This window comes from Perna viridis, chromosome 9, assembly GCF_037379345.1.
Source record: "Perna viridis isolate PV_CMFRI_1.1 ecotype Kerala chromosome 9, ASM3737934v1, whole genome shotgun sequence".
Classification (NCBI taxonomy): Eukaryota; Metazoa; Mollusca; class Bivalvia; order Mytilida; family Mytilidae; genus Perna; species Perna viridis.
Window position 1 is genome coordinate 33,953,608 of NC_142453.1, and position 25,321 is coordinate 33,978,928.

At 31.6% G+C, this 25,321-nt stretch overlaps 2 protein-coding genes across 20 annotated transcripts in view; one reads left to right on the top strand and one right to left on the bottom strand.

The window, feature by feature from the left end:
* LOC148607924 (ubiquitin-protein ligase E3B-like) overlaps positions 1-16,866 on the top strand; it is a 35,452-nt gene extending 18,586 nt beyond the window's left edge. For both annotated transcript variants that reach the window (XM_088546260.1, XM_088546261.1), the window contains 9 exons: positions 387-464; positions 1,336-1,434; positions 2,040-2,147; positions 4,066-4,203; positions 4,632-4,756; positions 5,194-5,376; positions 6,502-6,613; positions 12,724-12,816; positions 13,216-16,866. In XM_088546260.1, the coding sequence (XP_088402386.1) occupies positions 387-464; positions 1,336-1,434; positions 2,040-2,147; positions 4,066-4,203; positions 4,632-4,756; positions 5,194-5,376; positions 6,502-6,613; positions 12,724-12,816; positions 13,216-13,407 (1,128 nt within the window). In that variant the 3' untranslated portion in view covers positions 13,408-16,866. The remainder of the gene's footprint in view (positions 1-386; positions 465-1,335; positions 1,435-2,039; positions 2,148-4,065; positions 4,204-4,631; positions 4,757-5,193; positions 5,377-6,501; positions 6,614-12,723; positions 12,817-13,215) is intronic.
* A 969-nt stretch (positions 16,867-17,835) lies between these two features.
* LOC148607925 (uncharacterized) overlaps positions 17,836-25,321 on the bottom strand; it is a 44,622-nt gene continuing 37,136 nt past the window's right edge. For all 18 annotated transcript variants that reach the window (XM_088546263.1, XM_088546270.1, XM_088546267.1 and 15 more), the window contains 6 exons: positions 21,662-21,803; positions 21,200-21,286; positions 20,837-20,933; positions 20,358-20,476; positions 19,651-19,814; positions 17,836-19,211 (listed from right to left, as the gene is read on the bottom strand). In XM_088546263.1, the coding sequence (XP_088402389.1) occupies positions 19,076-19,211; positions 19,651-19,814; positions 20,358-20,476; positions 20,837-20,933; positions 21,200-21,286; positions 21,662-21,803 (745 nt within the window). In that variant the 3' untranslated portion in view covers positions 17,836-19,075. The remainder of the gene's footprint in view (positions 19,212-19,650; positions 19,815-20,357; positions 20,477-20,836; positions 20,934-21,199; positions 21,287-21,661; positions 21,804-25,321) is intronic.

Below are 25,321 nucleotides of genomic sequence, written 5' to 3' on the forward strand. Positions count from 1 at the left end.
CATGGGTTTTTGACATGCTTGACTCATCTTTTGTAAGATTTTGTGATGACTGCTACTTAAAAGTTTAGTACATAATTATAAAATTTAGTTGTCTTGAAACATCCTCTTGGTTGGCATTTTTGATAATGTTTGTATAATTCTTTGCATCTGAACATTCTGAAGATCACATAGCTCATAACGGAATATCTCATACAGTGTATTTATTATTGTAATTTTGTTGTTTAAAATGTTCTTGTAGATTTGATGAACTCAAGAAAAATCCCTCAGTAATTTGAGATTTGCCAATACAATTTCTGAAGTTAAATCTACAATGAGTAAATTGGGTGCCCAGAAAAACTTAGACAGATTTATTTAATCTATCTATAATAACATGTCGTCTGTTTCAGGATGGTTATAGGCAGCTGGCCCAATTACCTACCAAATCAATGAAGGGGCTTATTAGGGTGAAATTCATCAATGAGCAGGTGAAGTTAGATAAAAGTCGGTCAATATTTAATTCATCATTGCTTTATTTTTAGGCTAGTTCTTGTATGATTACATTTATTTCTACAAACAGTCATGATATTTCAGAAGTCTTATATTTGCTATTGATATTTATGAAGAACTATATTTATTTATTTATGCAACTCTTACAGAGTAATGTCTCTTATGAAGGTATTGTGTCATGTTATCTTGTTTGTATTGTCTTAACTTGCACTAGTGAGATTTAATATCTCTATGGTCCTATCAAATTGGGTCCACAGAACATTTCATAATTTCTTTCAGTTTTCTCACACATAGATCTGATAAACCCCAGTCTAAGTTTTTTCTGGCAAACATGGAAGAAACACCATAAATGATAGTGAATTCATGTGGAAAAAATGAGAAAAGAAACAGGAAAATTTATGATATATACTGAAGAGGGTAACAGGGGTACCAATATTAAATACAGAGATTTCATAGATATTTACTGACTTTGATACCAAATTGTGTTCATTTAAATTACACTATGATATTTCACACATAAAATTGTAAAATTGGGTCACATCATTATGAAGTCTTGTAAGCATATACATCATCAGATTTTTATTTTTATAGATATGTGACCCTTTGTAGTTCTTACACTAAAGATTTTAAAAGGCTCCAGTTGCTTCATGAAAAAAATCTCAAATTTCGAGTTTCCTCAAATCCACAGTTTTTCCTCAAATCTCTAATTTCAAGTGATCAGATTGGTTAAAATTTGAGTTAAGAAAGATTTGAGATTTTTTATGGAAACAGGCACAGACCAGTTTTAATCCATCTCATATAAAGGACTAGATGTTATTAGTATATTATAGACTTTACTCTTTCGTGTAGGGATTAGATGAAGCTGGTATAGACCAGGACGGTGTGTTTAAAGAGTTTCTGGAGGAGACAATCAGTAGAGTGTTTGATCCATCACTAAATCTTTTCAAGGTAAAATCTTTTAGAGATACTTTATTTTGTGTTACATTAATTTTGCATTTATTTAACCAAATAAATGATGATAAAACTTCTAATTGACACAAGTATAATAAATTGTATTAACAAATTGAGGATAGAAAATAGTCGTCTGTTTTAACAAAAGATGGAATCTGATTAGGTTGACTGTTCTTAAAAGTATTCATACTAAATCACAACAGATGACAATAAGGCCCTTTTCAGATATTGATCTGTTAGAATATTGATCTCCTGTTCATTTGTAGAGAATTCACATCACTACAAAATGATAAATAACTTGATTCTACAAAAGTTGTAATCACGTTATAATCTTAAATTGCATAAAGGATCTCAGTAATGAATTCATGCAATATCTTTTGTCATGATTTTACAGTTGTCTAATTTTAGCTTAATTTATTTGAAGTTCAGATTTTATGTGACATTTGAATAGAAAATGACTGTTTAACTGGTTGTAGTCATTGGTCTGTCTCTAATATTGGGCAGGACAAAACTGCCTTTTGGAGACCAATTGCAACAAAATGAGTTTATTTACTTACAAGTTTTGTCATCCCTTGTGTTATATTCTGTCATTCTTTTTCTAGGTGACATCTGAACAGAAGTTGTATCCATCCTCCACATCATACATACAAGAGAACCATTTATCTCTGTTTGAATTTGTTGGTAAAATGCTTGGAAAAGCTGTATATGAGGTATGTAGTAAAATTTGGTTAATCATATGAAATTTTGAATGTATTGTTTCAGTCAAACATTGAGATACTAGTCGTGTCCATCCATTCTCTGATCTGTTATTGGTACTTTGTACACTACATCCTCTGAATGAGATTGTTGGATTTTGAGGATATTATGTAGGTTGTTTCATACTCTACATGTACCTTCTTTATTGTCTTACCTCATTAAAGGGAGAGAATATCAGTGAAATCCTATATTTGTAGATGCTCTGAAACATGAATGGCTGAAAAGAGTTTTATCAGAAGTGACATACTTTGTTATTTTTGTCTCCCTTGCAATGAAAATTGTGGAAGGCGAGACTAAGGTTTTGCTTTTCCGGGGGAAGCGTCGCAGGTGACGGCGGCGTCCACAAACTTGACTTTAAGTTTTCTGATAAGTTCATTTCAACATGAATCCTTTAATATAGGTCAATGATATTTGTTGTACAGATGCATTACCATCATTGCATCACAAATGCGTGCCAATTTGATACATATACCCACAATCATGGTCTATTGACTTAGAAAAATCAATGTTAAAGTTTAATGTTAAATTTTCTGATAAGTTCATTTCAACATGAACCCCTTATGCTAGGTCAGTGATATTTTTGGTGTATAGATGCATTCATGCCAATTTTACACATATACCCCACAGTCTAGTGCATTTTGTAGTGATAACACAAAGGTGATAATTTTATAATTTTCATATTATTATACAAAATATGTAAGCAACACAATAAATAATATTTAACAAACACACCATTATATTGACAATATCGAACAGGTTAGACTTATCTCCATGATAACAGTTAATTTTTAACTTTTAAATCCTATGCACAGCATGTGTTATAGGAAGTCTACCTGTTGGTCAAGACAACAACATAGCAGTGCATAATCAACAAACCAAATGTGTATTTGTGTACAGATAGCTTCGTCCCTTACTGGCGAAATCTTAAATCATAGTGTACTATTGTTTGAACAATTTACAGAAGTTATTGGAATAAGTAACCAGCCATAGGATGGGCTGTTTGGCTATCTATCTTTTGCTTTGTGTGTGTCAGTTAATTTTGGTCTGTAAAATTTTGTTATTCGTAGAGTTTAGAATATGATGTTAAAATATAATGCTGTATGGCAGTTCTTCTATAAGTAGCTTCTAAGGTCTTAAATTGACAGTAAACTGAGCCAAGACTTGTTAAAAAAAAGTTAATTTTACATCCATACCCTAATTGGGATATAAGGCACTGGTACTTTATGTTTTTGACTAAAAAATGTACACATTGCAAATAAAAAATAAAAAATTATAAAAAAAAATAAATAAATAAATTGGGGTTTTAGTTGGCTCAAATTTTCGTCTGTTTTTATTACTTTCATACATATATTTCCTTGACTGGGTATGGCCATGAATGTCAGTTGGTTTGCTTTCATGGGAAGCACCCTAATATAAAAGAATTCAACAATCTCTCAGTAATGTCCATATGTCAAAGCTGTAGATTAAGCTACCATCTTTTTTTTTAATTTTCCGCTTAAAATAAAAAAAAAATTAATTCTTGTAGAAACAAAATCATCTCTAACCAGCAGTGAAGAACACTATTATCAAACATTGCATGTCATTTTTCAGGGAAGGGGCTTTTACCAGATAATGTTGCAGTGAAGTTCAATTTAAGTTCAATTACATTCTGTTCAGACTGTTGTAAACATAATATATTTGGCAAAAACAAAACCTTGGCAAATCTCCTGCTTTGAGAAAATTTTGAGAGGAACAACATCACTGAATTAACTGAAGGCATGCCAACCAAAAATTTGTGTCTTCTTTGATTAAATTAGCCATACTATTGTAATTCCTTCAAAAATGTATTAATGTTATTTGTCATGAAAGTTATTTTATATATGTATATTTCAGGGTATTGTAGTAGAAGTTCCCTTTGCACCATTCTTTCTGACCCATATGTTGGGACACCAACAAAGTGCCACTTACAGTTCTTTAGATGAACTACCATCCCTAGATCCTGAACTTGCCAAGAATCTTACATATGTTAAAGTATGTTGCTGTAATATATTGATTTTCATGGTGGAAAGATAAGCATGAAAAAAGCTCCTGTTGTATCAATCATTGTAAATTGATTTGTAAGCATTTGAAACCCTAATTATTATTTTTAACTGCAAAAATTGATATCTGTGATTATGTTCTTAAAGCATTAGGTTTCAACCTGTTTCAGTATATGTAGTTTATGTGATGCTAAATTGCTAATTGTATGCCTTCAATTAAATAGTATCTAATTTTCTTCAACGAATTTCCATATACATGTAGTATGAACATCATAAGAAACCTTAATTAGAAAATTATACAACTCATTCTAAAATAATTTATGGCAAGTTTGATCTGTGAATTGTAGTACTTTCTTAAGAATGTGCTCCATAGTGTATCCAAAACTTAAGTATTTCCAGTGTATAATTTACTATTTACAGCACTATGAAGGGGATGTAGATGACCTTGGATTGACCTTTTCTTTGGATGAAGACATTATGGGAAGGGTAGAAACACATGAACTGGTTCCTGGTGGTAAAGCTATACCAGTCACAAATGAAAACAAGTAAGATAATTTATTTCTAACAATTGAATTAGAATTCTATGTATCCATTTTTGAGAATGTTTTTAAGCTAGAAATATCAATCAAGCAACCTCCACAATTGCTGGACTATTAAATTCACTGTTAAATGAAAATATTCCAGAGTCTCAGGCTATTGAATTGTTAGTAAATTTGACATAGCAGTCCAATGAATGTATGTCATTATCATGATTATTAGGTCTGGTTAGAGCCTTATGGGGAATTTTGTACTTAGTGAACAGCCTTACTTCACCATTTCTATTTGAATTTAAAACTTCAATTCATGTGAGTAAATATCAATTACAATTTGGTATCTTAAATCACACAAGAAGTTTTGCTCTCTGTAATGAACAAAAAATTGCTCTGTTGAAATAGAGATTGAATGCTTTAATTTCCACCTAATTTAAATGCTTACTTTACAGAATAAGATATGTGCACCTGATGGCCCACTTTAGAATGTATAAACAAATCAAAGATCAAACACAGGCGTTTATTCGAGGATTCAAAGCTGTCATCAATACTGATTGGCTGTCCATGTTCTCCGCTCCCGAGCTACAGAAACTTATATCAGGAGATAATGCTGATTTAGATATACAAGATTTGAGGTAAGAGTTACCAGACTTTAATTGGGGATTCTATGGCAGTTTTGAAGTGACAGTAGCCTATTTGTAAAACAAATTATAGAGTATATGAAGTGCTGGTCTTCAATTTGACTATTACAAGTTTTGATATTGGAAGCCTAACAATAATGTATTTTTCCCCATCAGTTGAATTAACTAGTCTGCGTAACAATACATATTTGTTGAATGGTCTTGAGGGGAATATTAGACATTGAAAAACGTTATAGATAGGATCCCAGGGTAATTACATTTACTGTTCCCCAAATGATCACCCCAAAAGTTTTATTGTACTAAACCATAATAATGTTTTCTCTTTGAGAGAAGCACTGTTGATTTTGTTGTATTGGATAAACTTTGGGAACACCTGAACTTTAATTAGCCTATGAGAATAAGAGGAAAAAACTGTAAAATATGAAGAGGACACAGCTCCAATAAAAGCCAACCTTTATGATTTGTCAGTAATTTTTAAAAAATTCTGGTAGAACATGCAATCTTACAATCAGTAGTCTATTATTTACAGATTACCAATATTTCTAGTATGAGCCATTCCTAGTTAAGAAAATATATTCCAATCGTTAAGGCACTTGGCAGAGACTATTGAAATAAGGGCAATGGGGTTTGGATCATGCAGTGCGTTTGGATTTCAAGGATGTTATCAATCTCAGTTAAGATATATCTTATTGTTTCGGAATAGTGAACGAAACATGTTTTCATCCAAGACAAATTCAAGATGTCAATTTCAATTTTTGTTTATGATTACTAACAAAAGTGCCAAATTATGGACAACTCGATCTTTTTTACTGATAGTATCAAAAAGAGGTTTGTGTCTATGTTTTTACCTTGTCATCAGTATAAATTGATGATCCAGTATACAGATCAATATGGCCATTTGTACTAAAATGATCATTTACTAAAGAAAATAAATACAGAAGTAGGATTACAATAAAGAAAAAATCAACGTGAAAAAAATGATTTTAGCTGGCTGTGCACCTAAAGTAAAAAAATTATTAGTATATATTAGCCAATGTCTTTCATATATTGTTTGGTTGCCAACAGTATTTTTTTTTTGTTTCCAATCAATGACTTATATTTCTTATAACATGTTTTCAGGAGAAACACCCAGTATTATGGAGGTTACCATAACAACCATAAGGTTATCAACTGGATGTGGGATATTGTTGATAAAGATTTTACTAAAGATGAAAAGTCACTCTTCTTAAAGGTAAGCCACAAAGTTTATTACCATTTACCAGGTTGCTAATTTTCCAATAGATTACCTGTGTGTTGTTTTGTTTTCCTATAGGAATTTCTCATGTATGGGAACACCTATGTGTCCATCTAAGCTGTAATCTTATTGATGTGTTTAACGCTATCCTATACTCCATGTATGGGAACACCTATGTGTCCATCTAAATGTATGCTTATTGAAGCATATAACTCCGTCCTATACTTCATGTATGGGAACACCTATGTGTCCATCTAAGCTGTAATCTTATTGATGTGTTTAACGCTATCCTATACTCCATTTATGGGAACACCTATGTGTCCATCTAAGCTGTAATCTTATTGATGTGTTTAACGCTATCCTATACTCCATGTATGGGAACACCTATGTGTCCATCTAAATGTATGCTTATTGAAGCATATAACTCCGTCCTATACTTCATGTATGGGAACACCTATGTGTCCATCTAAGCTGTAATCTTATTGATGTGTTTAACGCTATCCTATACTCCATGTATGGGAACACCTATGTGTCCATCTAAGATGTATGCTTATTGAAGCATATAACTCCATCCTATACTTCATGTATGGGAACACCTATGTGTCCATCTAAGCTGTAATCTTATTGATGTGTTTAACGCTATCCTATACTCCATTTATGGGAACACCTATGTGTCCATCTAAGCTGTTATCTTATTGATGTGTTTAACGCTATCCTATACTCCATGTATGGGAACACCTATTTGTCCATCTAAGATGTATGCTTATTGAAGCATATAACTCCATCCTATACTTCATGTATGGGAACACCTATGTGTCCATCTAAGCTGTAATCTTATTGATGTGTTTAACGCTATCCTATACTCCATGTATGGGAACACCTATGTGTCCATCTAAGATGTATGCTTATTGAAGCATATAACTCCATCCTATACTTCATGTATGGGAACACCTATGTGTCCATCTAAGCTGTAATCTTATTGAAGCATATAACTCCATCCTATACTCCATGTATAGATTTTTATACCCCCACTCAGCAAATGATTCACCTTGTTTGTCCATCCGTCATTCCATCCACCCAAATATCATATAAATTATCTCGGTTTCCAATGGATGGATTTATTTCAAATTGATGTGTGGCTTTCTGAAGATTATGTGTACATTGTTAACAATGTTTGGTGCTGAATGATATTAACTTCCTGTATAATTGGATTTTCCCATTATTAACTATATGGAATGATTGGAAAAATATTTGTCACAAATATCTCCTCTCCCATTGGATGGGTAGATTTCAAATTTGGTTAGTGGCTTTATGCAGATGGTCATTTATTGTAAGTGACTCTAGGTGCTGTCCAACTTAATTTTCCTGTACCAGTTGGGTATACTTAGCACAACAACTCATGCAACTTCAAGTTTATGATTGCTTAGCTAAAAATCTTCTAGTACACATATTAAAAAAGAAATGATTTTGATCTCTTATGCAATGAGATACATCATGTTACCTTGTGGAACAATTTCTATTCCTTGTACTAGTAAGTGTGTCATTTACTGTGTAGATGAAATCTTTTTGAACTCGATACACTTCCATTAATATATTGAAGTAAGTAAGGTTTGTAAGTTGTTATAAATGTTCTCTTAGACTAATTCAGCCTGGCAAAGAACTATGTCTTCTTCTTCCAGTACCATGCTGACTTTAGCATTAATTTTACAATTTAGCTCCAGGTAGCCAAAACTAAAGGAAAGTCTTATTTTATCTTTTTCAGTCTCTTTTCTCCTTCTGTAATGAGTAGTTTAACTTTTCTCCACTCAAGATGATAAAATCAAGATTTTCAACATGCAAACATAAGATTGGAGATATAATATAAATCCAGAATAGGCAGATGGAGAATCTCTTTCTTCCATAAAATCTTTAAAAAAACATGGAAAATGTAAAATGGTAGGAAACCTTGAGCAGAAATTTAGTCAGTGCAAAGTGGTTAAAAAATGCTTTCGACTTTCTTATATCTTGCTGTACCTTCATTTATTTTTATGGAACACACTATTAGACATTGCTATTGTTTGTCCCGACTGATTTGTTTGTATCTGTCAGATGTTAATGACATATTTACACAAGGAAGTGACTAAGCCCCACAAGACAGCATAGTGAAGTGAAGATGTTTGGAAAATGTCCACGAGACTTTCACCCATGTAGTCTTCATATAAAAACAATAGGATAATGTCTAGCCCTCAACACAGAAACTTGTAGGAAAGATAATGTCTGGCCTTCAACACAGAAACTCGTAGGAAAGATAATGTCTAGCCTTCAACACAGAAACTTGTAGGAAAACCTCAGCTCTTATCAGTCCCCATAAAAAGTTTACATAGTTGTACCAAACTGACTAGTGTACATCACTGTAAAAAAATGACTAGTATACATAACTGTAAAAAAATGGTTGTCAAGATAATGACAAGAGAATTATGTCTAGAGAAGTGGGTATGAGACAATTGTGTCTAGAGAAGTGGGTATGAGACAATTATGTCTAGAGAAGTGGGTATGAGACAATTATGTCTAGAGAAGTGGGTATGAGACATTTATGTCTAGAGAAGTGGGTATGAGACAGTTATGTCTAGAGAAGTGGGTATGAGACAGTTATGTCTAGAGAAGTGGGTATGAGACCATTATGTCTAGAGAAGTGGGTATGAGACAGTTATGTCTAGAGAAGTGGGTATGAGACCATTATGTCTAGAGAAGTGGGTATGAGACCATTATGTCTAGAGAAGTGGGTATGAGACCATTATGTCTAGAGAAGTGGGTATGAGACAGTTATGTCTAGAGAAGTGGGTATGAGACAGTTATGTCTAGAGAAGTGGGTATGAGACATTTATGTCTAGAGAAGTGGGTATGAGACAATTATGTCTAGAGAAGTGGGTATGAGACAATTATGTCTAGAGAAGTGGGTATGAGACAGTTATGTCTAGAGAAGTGGGTAGAGACAATTATGTCTAGAGAAGTGGGTAGAGACAGTTATGTCTAGAGAAGTGGGTATGAGACCATTATGTCTAGAGAAGTGGGTATGAGACCATTATGTCTAGAGAAGTGGGTATGAGACAGTTATGTCTAGAGAAGTGGGTATGAGACCATTATGTCTAGAGAAGTGGGTATGAGACAGTTATGTCTAGAGAAGTGGGTAGAGACAATTATGTCTAGAGAAGTGGGTAGAGACAGTTATGTCTAGAGAAGTGGGTATGAGACAATTATGTCTAGAGAAGTGGGTATGAGACAATTATGTCTAGAGAAGTGGGTATGAGACAATTATGTCTAGAGAAGTGGGTATGAGACAATTATGTCTAGAGAAGTGGGTATGAGACAATTATGTCTAGAGAAGTGGGTATGAGACAATTATGTCTAGAGAAGTGGGTAGAGACAATTATGTCTAGAGAAGTGGGTATGAGACAATTATGTCTAGAGAAGTGGGTATGAGACATTTATGTCTAGAGAAGTGGGTATGATACATTTATGTCTAGAGAAGTGGGTATGATACAATTATGTCTAGAGAAGTGGGTATGAGACAATTATGTCTAGAGAAGTGGGTATGAGACATTTATGTCTAGAGAAGTGGGTATGAGACAGTTATGTCTAGAGAAGTGGGTATGAGACAGTTATGTCTAGAGAAGTGGGTATGAGACAGTTATGTCTAGAGAAGTGGGTATGAGACATTTATGTCTAGAGAAGTGGGTATGAGACAGTTATGTCTAGAGAAGTGGGTATCAGACAGTTATGTCTAGAGAAGTGGGTATGAGACAGTTATGTCTAGAGAAGTGGGTATGAGACAATTATGTCTAGAGAAGTGGGTATGAGACATTTATGTCTAGAGAAGTGGGTATGATACATTTATGTCTAGAGAAGTGGGTATGATACATTTATGTCTGGAGAAGTGGGTATGAGACAATTATGTCTAGAGAAGTGGGTATGATACATTTATGTCTAGAGAAGTGGGTATGAGACATTTATGTCTAGAGAAGTGGGTATGAGACAATTATGTCTAGAGAAGTGGGTATGAGACATTTATGTCTAGAGAAGTGGGTATGAGACAATTATGTCTAGAGAAGTGGGTATGAGACATTTATGTCTAGAGAAGTGGGTATGATACATTTAAGTTATTGAGACTACTAAGCCAAAGCCTGAACTTCAGAAATAGTCTAGAGGTTTTTTCTTTATCTAAACTGAATATTTATTCATATGTTTTACCTACTAGTATTTCAATATTAAAAACGAAAATGTAGAAATATTAATTTCTGAGAAAGAAGGTCACTAATTTTATTTTTTTTTAAATATTCAACAATGTCGATAAAAAATTTCAAATTAAACAAAAAAGTTAACAACATTACGAAATGTACTTTCAGTTATTTTTATAAAATGAAAAAGAATAAAAACTGGCTAGGTCTAATGCTGAGCTGGGAGGTTATATAGAAGTATTCAATATTGGATAACCCAACTCTTCCGGACCTGGCATACTATATACATGTTATTGTTGGTATATAAGTATGGCATATGTAATTGTTTTAGGTCACATGGTGTGGAATAATAGCATACATCAGTAAAAAGACTGCAAATTAATTGCTACTTACTATTTTGTGGTAGGAAAAAAATTGTTTTTGCAAAAAATGTGACAAAATTGTTGTCTTCAATATTTGATAAAATTATAACATTCTTCTTATTCAGCAAATAGCTTGAAAATTATATTACTTCTGTTGTTTGGCAATGGGAAACAAGTCAATATTATGTGAAATTGGGTTTTAAATGTGCTATTTATAGCATGTTATATCTGAAATGAGGTCCGTTATTATTCTATTTTAGCTGTATTTTAAACCAGGATAAAAATAAAGTAAGATAGTGCCATATCTCTGATACATTAATAAAAATTAAGGTTCATCATTACCTTTAACAAATATGAGCTTTTAAGGAAGCTGGATATTGATTTTGGGGTCCATAACCCAAGCATTATGAATAAGAAACTAAAAAGACAAGCATTATATTTAATTTGATATGAATTGCTTATTTTTTTCAATTTCTATGAAATTTAATTTTAAGTCTTGAATTCTTGATATTTAAGAATAATGTAAGCTAATAATACAATTTCTGATTTTCGGTCCAGTCTTCAAGTGGGTCCAAGTGGGGGTCAAATTAAATTTTAATTGATGTCAAATGGATTCTTTGAAACTTGAGAAGTTGTCCACATTGAGGTTTAAAGGATTTAATTGAACTTTATTTCAACATGTGTTGAGTTATTTGGTGTTCTTTGATATCTTACTTTAATTGTTCACTGGTTTTAATAATACACCCCCAAACAAAATTTGTGAGGGGGGTATATAGGAATCACCCTGTCCGTCTATCCGCCCATCTGTCCACATTTCTTGTAAGCCCAACTTCTCCTAAACTGCTCAAGGGATTTTGATGAAATCATACAGGATATGATATGTAGATGTGCATGAAGGAACATAGTTACTGGTACAGTTGGATGACTCCAAAGGGATATAATCCAAATTATGGGTGTTTTTACATGTTACAAAGTCTTAGGTGCAACTCCACTTAAACCCCTGAAGAGATTTTGATGACATTTTATCAGAAGATTGGGTATGATATTTAGATGTGCATTAGGGAACATAATTACTGTCGGTGGACTCCAAAGGTAGATAATCCAAATTAAAGGTTTTACATGTTAATACCTTGTAAGATCCTCCTAAACTGCTCCAGGGATTTTGATGAAAATGTTTTGAAAGGTTGGGTATGATATGTAGATGTGCATTAAGGAATATAATTATTTATGGATGACTCCAAAGGGAGATAGTTCAAATTATGGGTTTTACATATTACAACCTGGTAAGTACAACTCCTCTTTAACCTGTGATGGGATTTTGATAAAATTTTATAGGAAGAATGGGTATGGTATGTAGATTAAGGAACATAATTTCTGTGGGAGGACTTCAGAGAGAGAGAATCTATATTAATGGCTTTACCTTTTTAAACCTCTTTGGATGACTCCAGAAGAGTACTTACAGAGAGAAATGCTTAGAATAATCTAAACATGATTTAGTTTTCAACCTCACTATTATTTCTGTAATTGACAGTTTGTAACCAGCTGTTCGAAGCCACCATTATTAGGATTTTCTAACCTGGAACCACCATTTTCTGTCAGATGTGTTGAAGTCAGTGATGATCAGGTATGTAAGGAATTGGGAAAACTATTGGATTTTGTTAGAGGGGACTGTACCAAATATGAAATGAAAATACAGCACCAGAATTCATGTTGAGCAAGTGTAAAGTAAAAACTGGTCAGTTTATAAATATGATCCTAGCCCTAGCTTCTTTTTGAAGAAGAGGTAGAAAAACTGAAAAGTTGGAGTGATGGGAAATCCATAGACAAAACATGTTGGGAACATCAAAATGACATTAGACGAAAAACTAACAGTCTTGGACTTAAAACAGAAAATATACTTTTTTATATCCAGTACAAAAAATGTTTCTGTCTTATTATTGCAAGAAAATGTGAGTTTTGCACAATGTTTGATTTGATGTTTAATGTTCAACAGTGATTTACAGTTGGATTGTTTTAATTACAGGACACCGGAGATACAGTTGGAAGTGTTCTGAAAGGATTTTTTAACATTAGGAAGAAAGACCCTGTAGGCAGACTACCAACATCCTCAACATGTTTTAATCTGTTAAAGTTACCAAATTACCAGAAGAAGAGTACTCTCAGAGAGAAGTTAAGATATGCCATTAGTTCTAATACAGGGTTTGAATTGTCGTGATTCACACTGAAGATGTTTCTCTCATCAAAATGTTTACCAAGCGATTTCCATTGTTATTGATTTCATACTTGTATAAAAGTAAGTGATTGATAATATTGAAGAATAGAAGTGTCAGTCTCGGTAAGAATCAGTCAGTGGATGAAACATGGCATGACAATTAGACAGTGTAACTTAACTATTTGTACCATCAAAATCATGGCAAATAGACAAAATTTTTCTTTGTTTTGGTAAAAAGAGTTATTATTTCATTAAAATGCACTGCAAATAAACATTTCAAGGGAAGATAACTTATCAATTCATTTTAATAGAAAATTTCAAAATTTACCCAGTAATGCAGAGATGAAATAGTGGCCATTTTAGATAAAGAAGACTTCTTTAAGTGAAATGATATTGTCATATTTGTGGGGTTTTGACATGCATGTCTCAGATTTTTCCTTTTAAAGTTTTGCCTGATTCTTATAAAGATGTATTAAACTTATATACTGGTGGCCATTTGAAGAATTGAATTGGGCAATGGCAATATAATAGAGTGAGGGGTGTAAATTTGGCTGACTGAGCCCATCTTCCATCCCCCAATTTGTGTGGTCCTATCAATAATTTTTAGCAACAGTCATTATAATTATCAGACAGGAGCTGATACATGCATGTCAAAAACCCTCACATTTCACTTTTACTTATTATCCATAAAACAGTATTACACCATATCACCAGGAGATATCTTTTTGTTTTGGTTGAAAATGAATGTAGGTTTTTCTCCAAAATCCAGATCTGTATACAGAAAAGACTATTGTTACTTTCAATAGAAATACAGCATATATAGGCAGTAAACACATTGTTTATTCTGTGTTGTGTTTTTTGCACTTTGTATAACCTCTGCCTGCATTTTTAATGATTGGTACTGGTATTTAAATACTGATGGTCTTTCTTAGGATGGAAATTGGATTTTGGTGTACATTGAGTATGAGCTTGGTGGATTGAGTCCATCTCAACTTCCTTCATCTGTGTGGTCCTGTCATAGGTTTGAAAGGAATAAGTGGTATAAGTGGAGTGTGTTATTTGTGTAATTTATTATATATTATTTCAAATCATGAAGTTGTAATATGTTGGAAAATTCTTAACATAGTTCAGTTGAGTTGATCGATGGTGTCATAAACAGTGGAGTTCTTTAAAGATTTTCAACTGTGCCAGTGTGAGTTTATTTTTTGTTAGGTTTAGGAGGATTTCCTCACCCTCTTGTTCGTGTCAACAAACTAAGATGGTGTTTAGCTTTAGAGGATTTTGTCTCCTATTTGTGTGTGATCATCCATGTTATACTGACATTGTTTTTAGTGGTGTGCTTTGCATTTGTTATGTTTATAGCTATGTTTTAAAACATGGTTAAAGCTTTGTTAATAAGAATTTAAAAAACAATTAACATTCTTTTTTATAATTGTGTTAGTGTGGACCAATTTTGTAATAATTTTTTTCAAGTGCCCTATTTTCTCAGGAACAGTGTAAACAAGCACTATTGGATGATTAACTATCTTTTTAAAATCAAAGCTTTTCTGCTTCTTTCAGCATGTTCAGTTTGTACAGAAAAAACTTTGTAAAATCCATCTTGATATTTTTTAATCATTTTTAAAATTATATTTTAATGGACTGGACTGAACTGGTTAAGTTTTAGGCAATTATATTTTTTCTTTAGTGTGAAAGTTATCTAAAATGTTTTGCTCTGCACACAGGTAAGAAGTACATTATCCCATTTATTGTTCAATTTGTAAACTATATGTTTGGGAGTTGGTTTTTTTTTTTCCCAATAGAAATGACCGAGTAATTCTGATTGGCTGCATTAGATGGATTAACTTGATTGATAGTTGTTTTGTTCTGTAACTAAGCACCACTGATGTGTAACTTAACAATTCACATATAATAGTAATCTACATGAAAAGCCATTAGATTAAGGATTCATGTAGCATTGATAATTTGCGCTCTTATGCATTGTAGATTCTTTTTTTCTTTATTTTTTGGAAAGGAAAGTTTCTTTTTCATTACATGTATTTGAAACTAGATACATGTAAAACATAATACATGCAGGTATAAACTATGAACTATGTTAGGCCATTCAAATGTGATTCTTGGTTATCAGGCCATTTTCAAAAAATAAATTGTGAGATAATTTTATAGCCTGAAAACAGTGATAAGGATGATTGTACTATGTTCATAACAATAAATTATGAAACAGATATTGTGTTCAAGCTTCATTTATAGAGTCAAGGGAATACCTTTGAAGTAAGAAATTATTTTTAACTAGCCTAATGATTATAACTTAAGTTGTGAAATATTTTATTGTTATATTTTAAACAATAAATTGTAATGCATGATGTTACTAAGATGTGCATTTGATTTTATTCTAAGTCCTTGTAACTTCATATAAAATATCGTAAATCATGATTTACTCTCCATTTAAGAGAGGAGTCTTATTCATTTTTATTATCAATTTTGTGTACGATTTTTTCCCATAGACTACTCCAGCTGTGATATGTATATAGATAATATGAGCATGTATTTATTACTCAGGTTGACACAATTATTTTTAAACCTTAGGCCAACGTTGAAATAATGTTTGTTTTCAGTTTAAATACCTACCAAGAAAATAATAGTCTTAAACTGTAGGTATATAAGCCTTAGTCATGAAAACTTGTTAGAAAATAAATTTATCATTCTGGCACATCTGAATGATGATCTTTTAGATTTGAAGTAGAGGTTTAATACTTTCTCTTCCTATCTATTTTAACGTTTTTAGGGTAATATTGTAAAAGGGGCAACAAACTACTTTTCAGGTTGGCCTATATTATTATTTCTTCAATGTGCATGTCATGCCATATTTTGTAGGACAGTGTATTGTTTTTGTAAAAACATTAAAAGAGTCTTAAATCTGATTTTTATTATTAATAAATGGTAATTCCACAGACTCAGAAATATTTGTGTTGTATGAATGAAAATACAGTTGATATAGGAGAATTCAGTTATTGAGTTTGGGTATTTCATTTTTTTTCTTATTAATTAAAACTAAACTTTTTTTTTCTTAAACGAAAGAATATTATCATCATAGTTATTTATTTTTTTTTTTTTATATTTTTGTTTCCTTTTTATCAATATTTCTTAAGTTATCAAATATTTTAATTTCCTATTGTACATAATAAAAAAGAAAAGCAAACCAGTGGATACATCCAGCTTGCACTTGATAATCAGATGTGTTTATAGGGTTATGGTGTGATACATCCAGATTGCACTGGATAATCAGATGTGTTTATCGGGTTATGGTATACAATTTATCTCCTGGTTAAATTATCATCATATAAACAAACCAGTCTCTATTGATGTATAGTTGACTATGGTCATTTATAACAGTTTGCCTGATTACTATGTGTTTGCCATGATCATATTATTTTCAGTGACATATTAAATATTCAAGTCTTACGTGTAATTATTTGTAAGTGTGTATTAGTTTGTCCCTAGATTCCATCAAAATCTAATATCAAGTAGTTCCATGTTTCAGGTATATAACAAAATTCATGGGATAAATCAAGGATTTGTATAGTAGACTACTACTATACATGTATTAAGTATGCTGACATGTTTGAGCTTGTTCAAATATAGTATGAAACTATATTCAGTGCACAGTGGCTGATTCATGGTGGGGTTCTTGGAACTGGAACCCTCTTGTTGGAAACATTTCATTATTACCTTGACAAAAAATGTCAAAAAATCTGGAAGCACCATTTTCATAAGAAGTATGTTCAGAAAATATTAGAATCAGCACCAAAAGTGTGTTTCATTGCTGTTGATGCATGTGTTGCACTAAAATTGTAGATGAAAATAAAACCAAATTAGAAAATTTAGCCAAATTGTATTAAAATAACTTATTTCATGAGACAATTTTATGTACAAAATATAGAGTGCATTTGTCAAAATGTTTGATATTTATACAAAAATAGCCTTCCGTACCATCACTACTCCTGTCAAAAAATCTTCTTGTTCTTTGCTTGTGCTCTATATTTTTGGATAAAAAACTACTCCTAATCCTCTCATTTTTGTGAAAATTCTTTGAAAACTGTGTAGAAGTAGAGTTTTGTGCCCTCCTTGTGACTAAATTATGACACAACAGCTTTTATTTTCTCGTATATTAGTATTCATCTAGTATTTTAGCTTTAAAATAGGCAGATAGAAAATTTCAAATAGTAAGTTGAAACTTTGTCAAAGTAGTAAGCCTGAACTTAGTGTTGATGAATTTACCCCTTTTATGATCCATACTATGAATATGCCAACTGTCAGCATACATGACCTTTTCTAACCATTTTATTCTTGTACATGTATTTATGTTGTCTATGCTAGAAGGAACTTTTTGGTAACCAATATAAAATGTAAATAAAATGTAATACCACTAACAACAATATCCATTTCTTTAATACAATTATCAATAAAAAATAACAGTAAAATATCCTACAAAGCACTTGACATCAGCAATATCAATTCATTAAGCTGTGGTACAAAGAACAATAGTTGTGTAGAAATGTAATCAGTGTGTACAGGTATTCCTTAGGTAAAAATATTGCACAAATGTTTCATATAGCAACACAGAGAGAATTCAATCATATCATTAATGCAACTTTCAAAGAATTTTCAGATGAAAAAAAAAATGTGAAAAAGCATGAATTTAGTTGCAATTATGGAACTAAATTAAAACAAACAAAATGTCATGTGAAACACAAAGTCTCAATAAATAGGTATTCTCATACTAAAGCAGTCAATTTGATATTTGATGAAAATAAATGTATAAAAAGGGGTTATCAATCTTAAATTTAACATTGAATTATGATCATTTACATGTAGTATTCAACCCAATTATTATTACAAAGTTCGGTACTAAATGATAATCATAGTACTAGAAAGATTTAAAAAGAAAGTAAAATGTGGTATGATGGTAGAAGCTGTAACAATCATTACTATCAGTTATGTGTGCTTATTATGCTGTCTTTTTATAGCAGTTTGAAATAAAGTGGTACCATTTCCATTGTAAATTAGTGACTAAAACAGCTCAAAGTTTACCATAACTAGCAGCTATTCAAATGTAAAAAGCAGTGTCCATTAGAACACATAGGTGTTCTGTGATGATAAAGTAGGATACATTGGTAAAATGTGGGGCAGATTTCTACCTAGAGAGCTACTTGAATCACTCTGAAGCATAGCTATATTTATATTGAAATAAGTATTACTTTATTTCAAATTGCTAGAGAGCATACAGTTTACATTTTAAAATTGACATGTGATAGATTTTGCAATAATTAGATCATAACATCAACAATGAGAAAGAAGCTTGAGAAAAAATATTTTACCTAAAAATAGAATTTTTATGGACTGTCAACTAAACTCATATTTTAAGTCCAGTAGGAAATATCTCTGCCTTTTATACATGCTACTTAGGTTTCAGTTGTCATTCACTGCCCAAAATACCAACATGAGAATCTCATTATGATACTACATGTACTGTCAAATATTAATTTATCATATGATTATCATAAGTGGCACATTTGGCATCTAATTCATATAACATAATATTGCTAACGAGGGCAGAATCTTCCCCTAACTAGTATCACAGATTTAACAATGTAACAATAATAGTGTATTATTAACAAAGTGTTTTAAGTAACTTTTGAATATCTGGTCTAACGTTAACTCCATGGAATTTCCATTCCAAGGCACTGAAATCAGCCACTTCTATTAATTCTTTCTGGTAATCTTTATGGTCTTCTGTTTCCTTAGTGCTGAAATAGAATGAGTCAAAATTATTGCTTAAGTATACCAATGGAATTACACCTATAAATGGTCATTTGTTGTTTACATGCTAGTGACATAAAAGTATGTGTTTTTGCACTAATTAGTGGTAATTTTGAATTTGAAGCATAGTCATATAATTTTCAATTCTTGGCATTTTTAAGGTGGATCTGTACTAAGAGTTATATTTAAAGTGTTGTTTCTTTCTTGACAGATCACTGCTAAGGTTGTTTTATTCACACTTGAAGATTTGTTTGTAATTATTGAATAATAATGATAATCATGATAATCTTTATGTACCCTGGCATGCACTGCTTTGAACTTCCAGCCAACTTGATTTGATATAAGGGCTATAATTAGCATGTGGATACATTAAAGTTATCAACTACATGTAAATATATCACACACACTCTTCAAAATTATACTTACACATATTGAGGGTATAACAACCTCTCTGCTAATGCTGCCATTTTAGAGAATAATTCTGCATTTAAATCCTCCCCTTCTTTTAATTCCAATAATTCACATATGTACATATAATGTTCATGATTCAGGGTGTCTACTAACACATTTTTTAATGCCTTTTCAAGTTCCTAAAATGAAATATATATGGTATGTCTGTTAGTATTCTTTTTTATTTGTACACATGCAGCAGTTGATAGAATAAACAGTTATAACCATTACCAAATTTATATTGGCATATTGTATAGTAAATAATGTTTGTTCCTGGACATGTTTTAGGGGTTTCATAAGAACTGAAATATCACTAAAAACAATTTCATCCATTTCCCATTTTAGAGGAGATATGATGGTTACACATGTTATGGATAATCCTATTAATTTTAATTTCAACATGTATTTCTGACTTATCTTCCCTTGGGTATTTCATTCCTTCTAGTTTATTGAAGATTCTTCTTTTGTCATAATACACATAATTTTTCTGGTACATTATTTTTCATTTTAAAAATGCATACTATATAGGTAACGTTTTCTAAAAAATGTTTTTTTTTCTCAACAGAAGAAAAATTGTAGTTTTTCCTGTAAAATACTTAATCATTTATCAGCAATTTGCAGTCAGTCACACACAAAGTTAAAAAAAGTCATTGAATGTTACCATCTTTACAATATGTAATTACCTTATATGGCATCGGTTTTGTACCAGACCCAACCGTCTGTCTGTAAACATTATCGTAAAGAGTTTGCCTTCTCTTTGTGATCTTACAGTAGTTTATTATATATTCCTTTGGAGTCATTGCTATAAAAAAGTATTATTGTACATGTTTAAACTTTAATTCGTGTTATATTTTTTAACCACCCGATAAAGCTAGTTGGTAGTGGAAAGACACATACTGTTCTTCAATTATTCAGAGATCTATATCTTAATATGTTATTCCAACTGTAAACAACTGAATATAATTGATAATGCAAGAAAACGGAAAGGATGTGTTTTCAAATTATATACCTTGGTTATTGACAAAGGTGAAAAGTGGATTTTTGAAATGTAAACACCTACGAACTGACAAACATGATTACTACTCAACACCTACGAACTGAAAAACATGATTACTGCTCAACACCTACGAACTGAAAAACATGATTACTGCTCAACACCTACTCTCAAGTTCCTTCATGTCAATTGGCAGTGTGAACCTGCTGGATTGCTGTGACAGGGCTAGCCTTCCTGTAACCTTCTGTGGTCTGTTGGTGTGTTTCTGTAATAAATAACAACGATGTTACAAGTATTCGAGGTTATTTTTTTATTAAAACAAAAAAAAAAACTGAAGTTTAGCTAAAAATTATGACATGCTGGTTGACTTCCTTTGAATTATTAGTTTTTCATTTTGTATCTGATTAAATATGGTTGAATAACTACGCTTTTTATTGTTTTTTTTATTAGTTTGGAGGAGACAGGACATTTGCTTCACATTTCATGTCTTTACAGTTTATGACCAAAAATATTCAGTACACAAAGACCTACCCTAGGTGGTTCCTCTTGAGTCGTCATATCTGATACCATCAACTCAAACTTCTTCAAATGCTCAGTCAATGTATCATTAAACAGAGTCTGAAATTGATGAATGGGGGATTCTTGTTTTATTCCAAAAACATAATTTATTATCAAATACTTGTAATTGTTCAGTCTTAGATTGTGTAGGATAGAATAAACCTGAAAAGATCTGTTTAACAGTTACAGAATCATTCCAATCAAGAGTAGAACAGGATTTTGCTGCTAACTTCTACTGTAACAAGACAGTGAATGCTCACAAGAAGTCATATGTGTAAAATTTATTTTAAGTCGATAAGTCCTTTTTAAATATTAAAAAAAACATTGCAATTACAAGACAAATTTTCACACATTACATTAAAACTAACACTCAAATTTTATGTATGTCAACAATTATATTTTTACTGTTACATAAATTCAGTATTGAAAACTTACATCATCTTCAACTTTATTGCGTTCAGGTTTACTTATGGCAAATTTTTCTGGTTTCCCTTTCTCTTTCTTGGTTTTCGGCGTCGATTCTTTAAATTCTGGTAAGGCTGGCTCTGGCAAGTTTACTTTGATTTCTGGTTCTTTTCTGTAAAATAAAAGTTTAATAATTATTTTTGAAAGTCCAACAGGTATTTGATGTTAGCTAGTGATATATACTGTTTTGTAAATTGATAGGACTTCTAATAGTATAACTGAATCAGAATAGGTTACAATACAAGGATTTTTATAGTACTTTATAACAAAAATCTGTAATGGAGATTAACCGATTCTCCTCCATATTTTGTGTTTTACCGACCTCTTCATTGGACTGTAGTATTATGGTTGTACGAATCCATAAGTACTACACATGAAAATCACACCTAATCAATAAGTTCGTTTGCTTAGTAGCATACATATGATTCCCGTATGAAGCCAGTCACATTGATTAAAGAATAAATCATGTATAAGCCATTTTATAATTATACTATTCCGTACCAATAAATCGAGCAATAATGATTTTTATTCGCGCGCTTCATTTATATTTGAACTGGAGCTGGTTTGTATTATACAATGATGCACACAGTCTTGAAGTATTTTAAATCTATACGCCCCATTTTACTCTACGATACAATAAGTACTGACTCACTGAGGGGTCTTTAAACGTCCTTGACTACCCTGTCGGATCTCGTACGAACAGTACAATAAGTATGTGTCTGTTAATGAAATGTGTGAAGTACCAATGCAACACTCACATAGAAAGAGGTTTGCACCACTTCTAAAATGAATTGACTAGAGAATACTTCTACTTATTCTAAACTTGTTCCCTTCTCAAAGTAGTAAAGCGTGTTCAAGTCAATACATTTATTGCAGTTAAATGTGTCAATACTTGCAATAATCTGTCACAATCGAATTTATAACTCATAAAATACTGCTGCGTCAACCGTTTAAATTTCGCTTCAAGTGCATTTAAATTTTCTGTGTAAAGATTTTAACGTTTTATAATGGCAGTGAAAAGTTAATGCAGGTGAAATGTAAAATTTATTCTATCTTACCATTTCGCAAAGGTTAGCGTGTATATAAAAGCTGAGTAAAGAATATACCTTGATTTTATAATATGCTGAAATTATATGAAAACGACTTATACCATCGTCTAGGGTGTCAACTTTATAAGTATTAAGTACGTTTCAAAAGAATATGAATGACATGCGGTTTACCTTCCATTCTGAATAAAACACATTTAAAGTCGGGGTACTTGATCGTTAACTTCTATGCAGAATATTTTTTTTGTGCTCTTTTAAACCGTTGGTAAAACTCATTGTAATTTTAGAAATTGTCGTGTCGTTAATATGACGAATTGCATGTACATTTAATTTATTAAAAAATTGTTTGGTAAATCAGGCAAAAAGAATATGGTTTTCCTTATCTGAAAACGTTTCTTTCAAAATTCAGTTCACTAAAATTTTAAATAATTCTATCATTTTAAAATGATAGCATCACGTTATAAAACAAATCGACAGATTTGAAAAATTAAAGGACAAACCCTTGCCGCTTGTTACCAGAGGTTTATGGGTTATATTATCAAATTGAAGAAAACATAATCCAAGGAATCTAACAACATGCCAAGAGATATGGTTTTAACGATCTGGAACCCTTAAACCGACCGCGGATCTGTGGATAACACAAATTCTAGAGAAAAAAAATCCAAAAATATATGTGCCAAAAAATACGTTGAAAAGAACTTACTAATAGTAGTTAATATATTTAATATGAAGCAAACTGCACCAGTTCCGTATATGAACAGTTTCATTAGAATTAGCCTTCTGGTGAATATCTATCTCAGTTTATGAAATGCAAGATCGAGGACAGTGTCGAAAGTTTACTTCACTCTGTTTCTCTAATCATACAACAAAACAAAGGGGAAAATGCATTGTGTAGCAATACAAATTAACACTATTTCCTTTCATATATTTTCTGTTTAAACAAGCTCACTAAAGAAATACAAATAATGATCACATTCCTTTAATTCATACAATAATAAAAGTTATAACATACCTAAATATTAGGATAATTTCCAATTAACTTTACTTCAAGCAAATGAAATCAAATTTTACAAATAAGAGAGGCGCAATGAGGGTAAAGCACCAGAAAGTTAGTTGAAGTAAGCGTGTCAATCGTCAAAACTTCCCATACTTATCATTTATGAATTCTAATAAACAAGATTTAGTTTATTTGAATTTCGGATCAAACAGACCCATAGGAAGGTTATCTGATAAATCAATATCGATTTGTAAAATTTTAAAGGTATTTGAAGAAATAAAATCTTGTAACATTAAAGTTAGCTTTACAAAGAGCCCCAGTTTATCCCCATGATGTCTCTATTCGTCAACGAATTTGTTCATTTTTTTCAGTTATCTACTCTAAATGTAAACATATAAATTCCTTGTTTCAGGGTGTATTTTAACGGTTTAAAGACAAAGCATAAAATACATTCTTAAAGTATTTGTACATTTTATAGCCGGTGTACAACAATTATATACATTCGTTAACATTGTTTCTCACCAATATTATTATAAGAAGACAGACCAACCACCTCATTGTTTAGAAGTTAAATTTGCAACGTCTCCACCATAGTCAGTCAGATTTAGTAGATATTTGGTGGAATAAAACCGATTAATATTATTGACATAGAAAGTATATTGTATTTAGGTTTTTGCTCTTGATAGCTTTTTTTTGGTAATGATGTTGACGCTGCGAGAACGCCGTCATTAAGGAATACAGAACCTAAATGTTCAATGCAACATATGGTTAAAATATTAATATCATACCAATTTAATCTTGTTTAATTAAAAACATAGAAACAGACCCATAAGGACTCATCTACAATCACGTGATACCGATATTGCGAATAAACTAGAAAGATATAATGTTACCTTACTTTATCTAACACAGAGAACGGTTTTTTTTTATCAAACCCATGTCCTTAATAGCGAATAAAAGTAATATTTATAAATGGTTAGCTTTCCGTGACAATCATGGAAAGTTTCTCCGTGTCACGAAGTTAACAACTGGTTTTAGGAATAAGTGTTTGTTGCCGCTGTTAACACACAAACGCATCATATACCCTACCTATCTAATCAATTATCCAAAAATAATGTCGTTATGCAGAGGATAAACTTCCACTGATTTTCCCCGTGTGTGGAATTTACCTGAATTAATAATATCATTATGAATCATACGTGACCCCTTGATTCCCTTTGTATTATTTTCATTACTTTCTGCATGTCATTTGAGTTATCGAGGTAGTTAAAACTACCGTCATTTTTACTTTATAATTCTTCATTGTTCACAATCGAACTTGTTGAATGCCAAAGTGCATAAATTGGTAGGTCATTAAGCGACCATTTCCATTTTCGGAAATTCCAAAAAGAGCGAGTCCTTACTTACCATTAGTGTATGCACTTATACTCTTGTTCCTTATTAAACTGAAACTATATCCTGATTTTGAAATACTCAACACGTCTTAAACACACCACAAGAACTTTCAAATGCAAATTCTAACAAATTAAGGCTGTAAACATTTGCCGATTCCCATGAATATAGTAACTATTGTATGCCAGTAGTAAA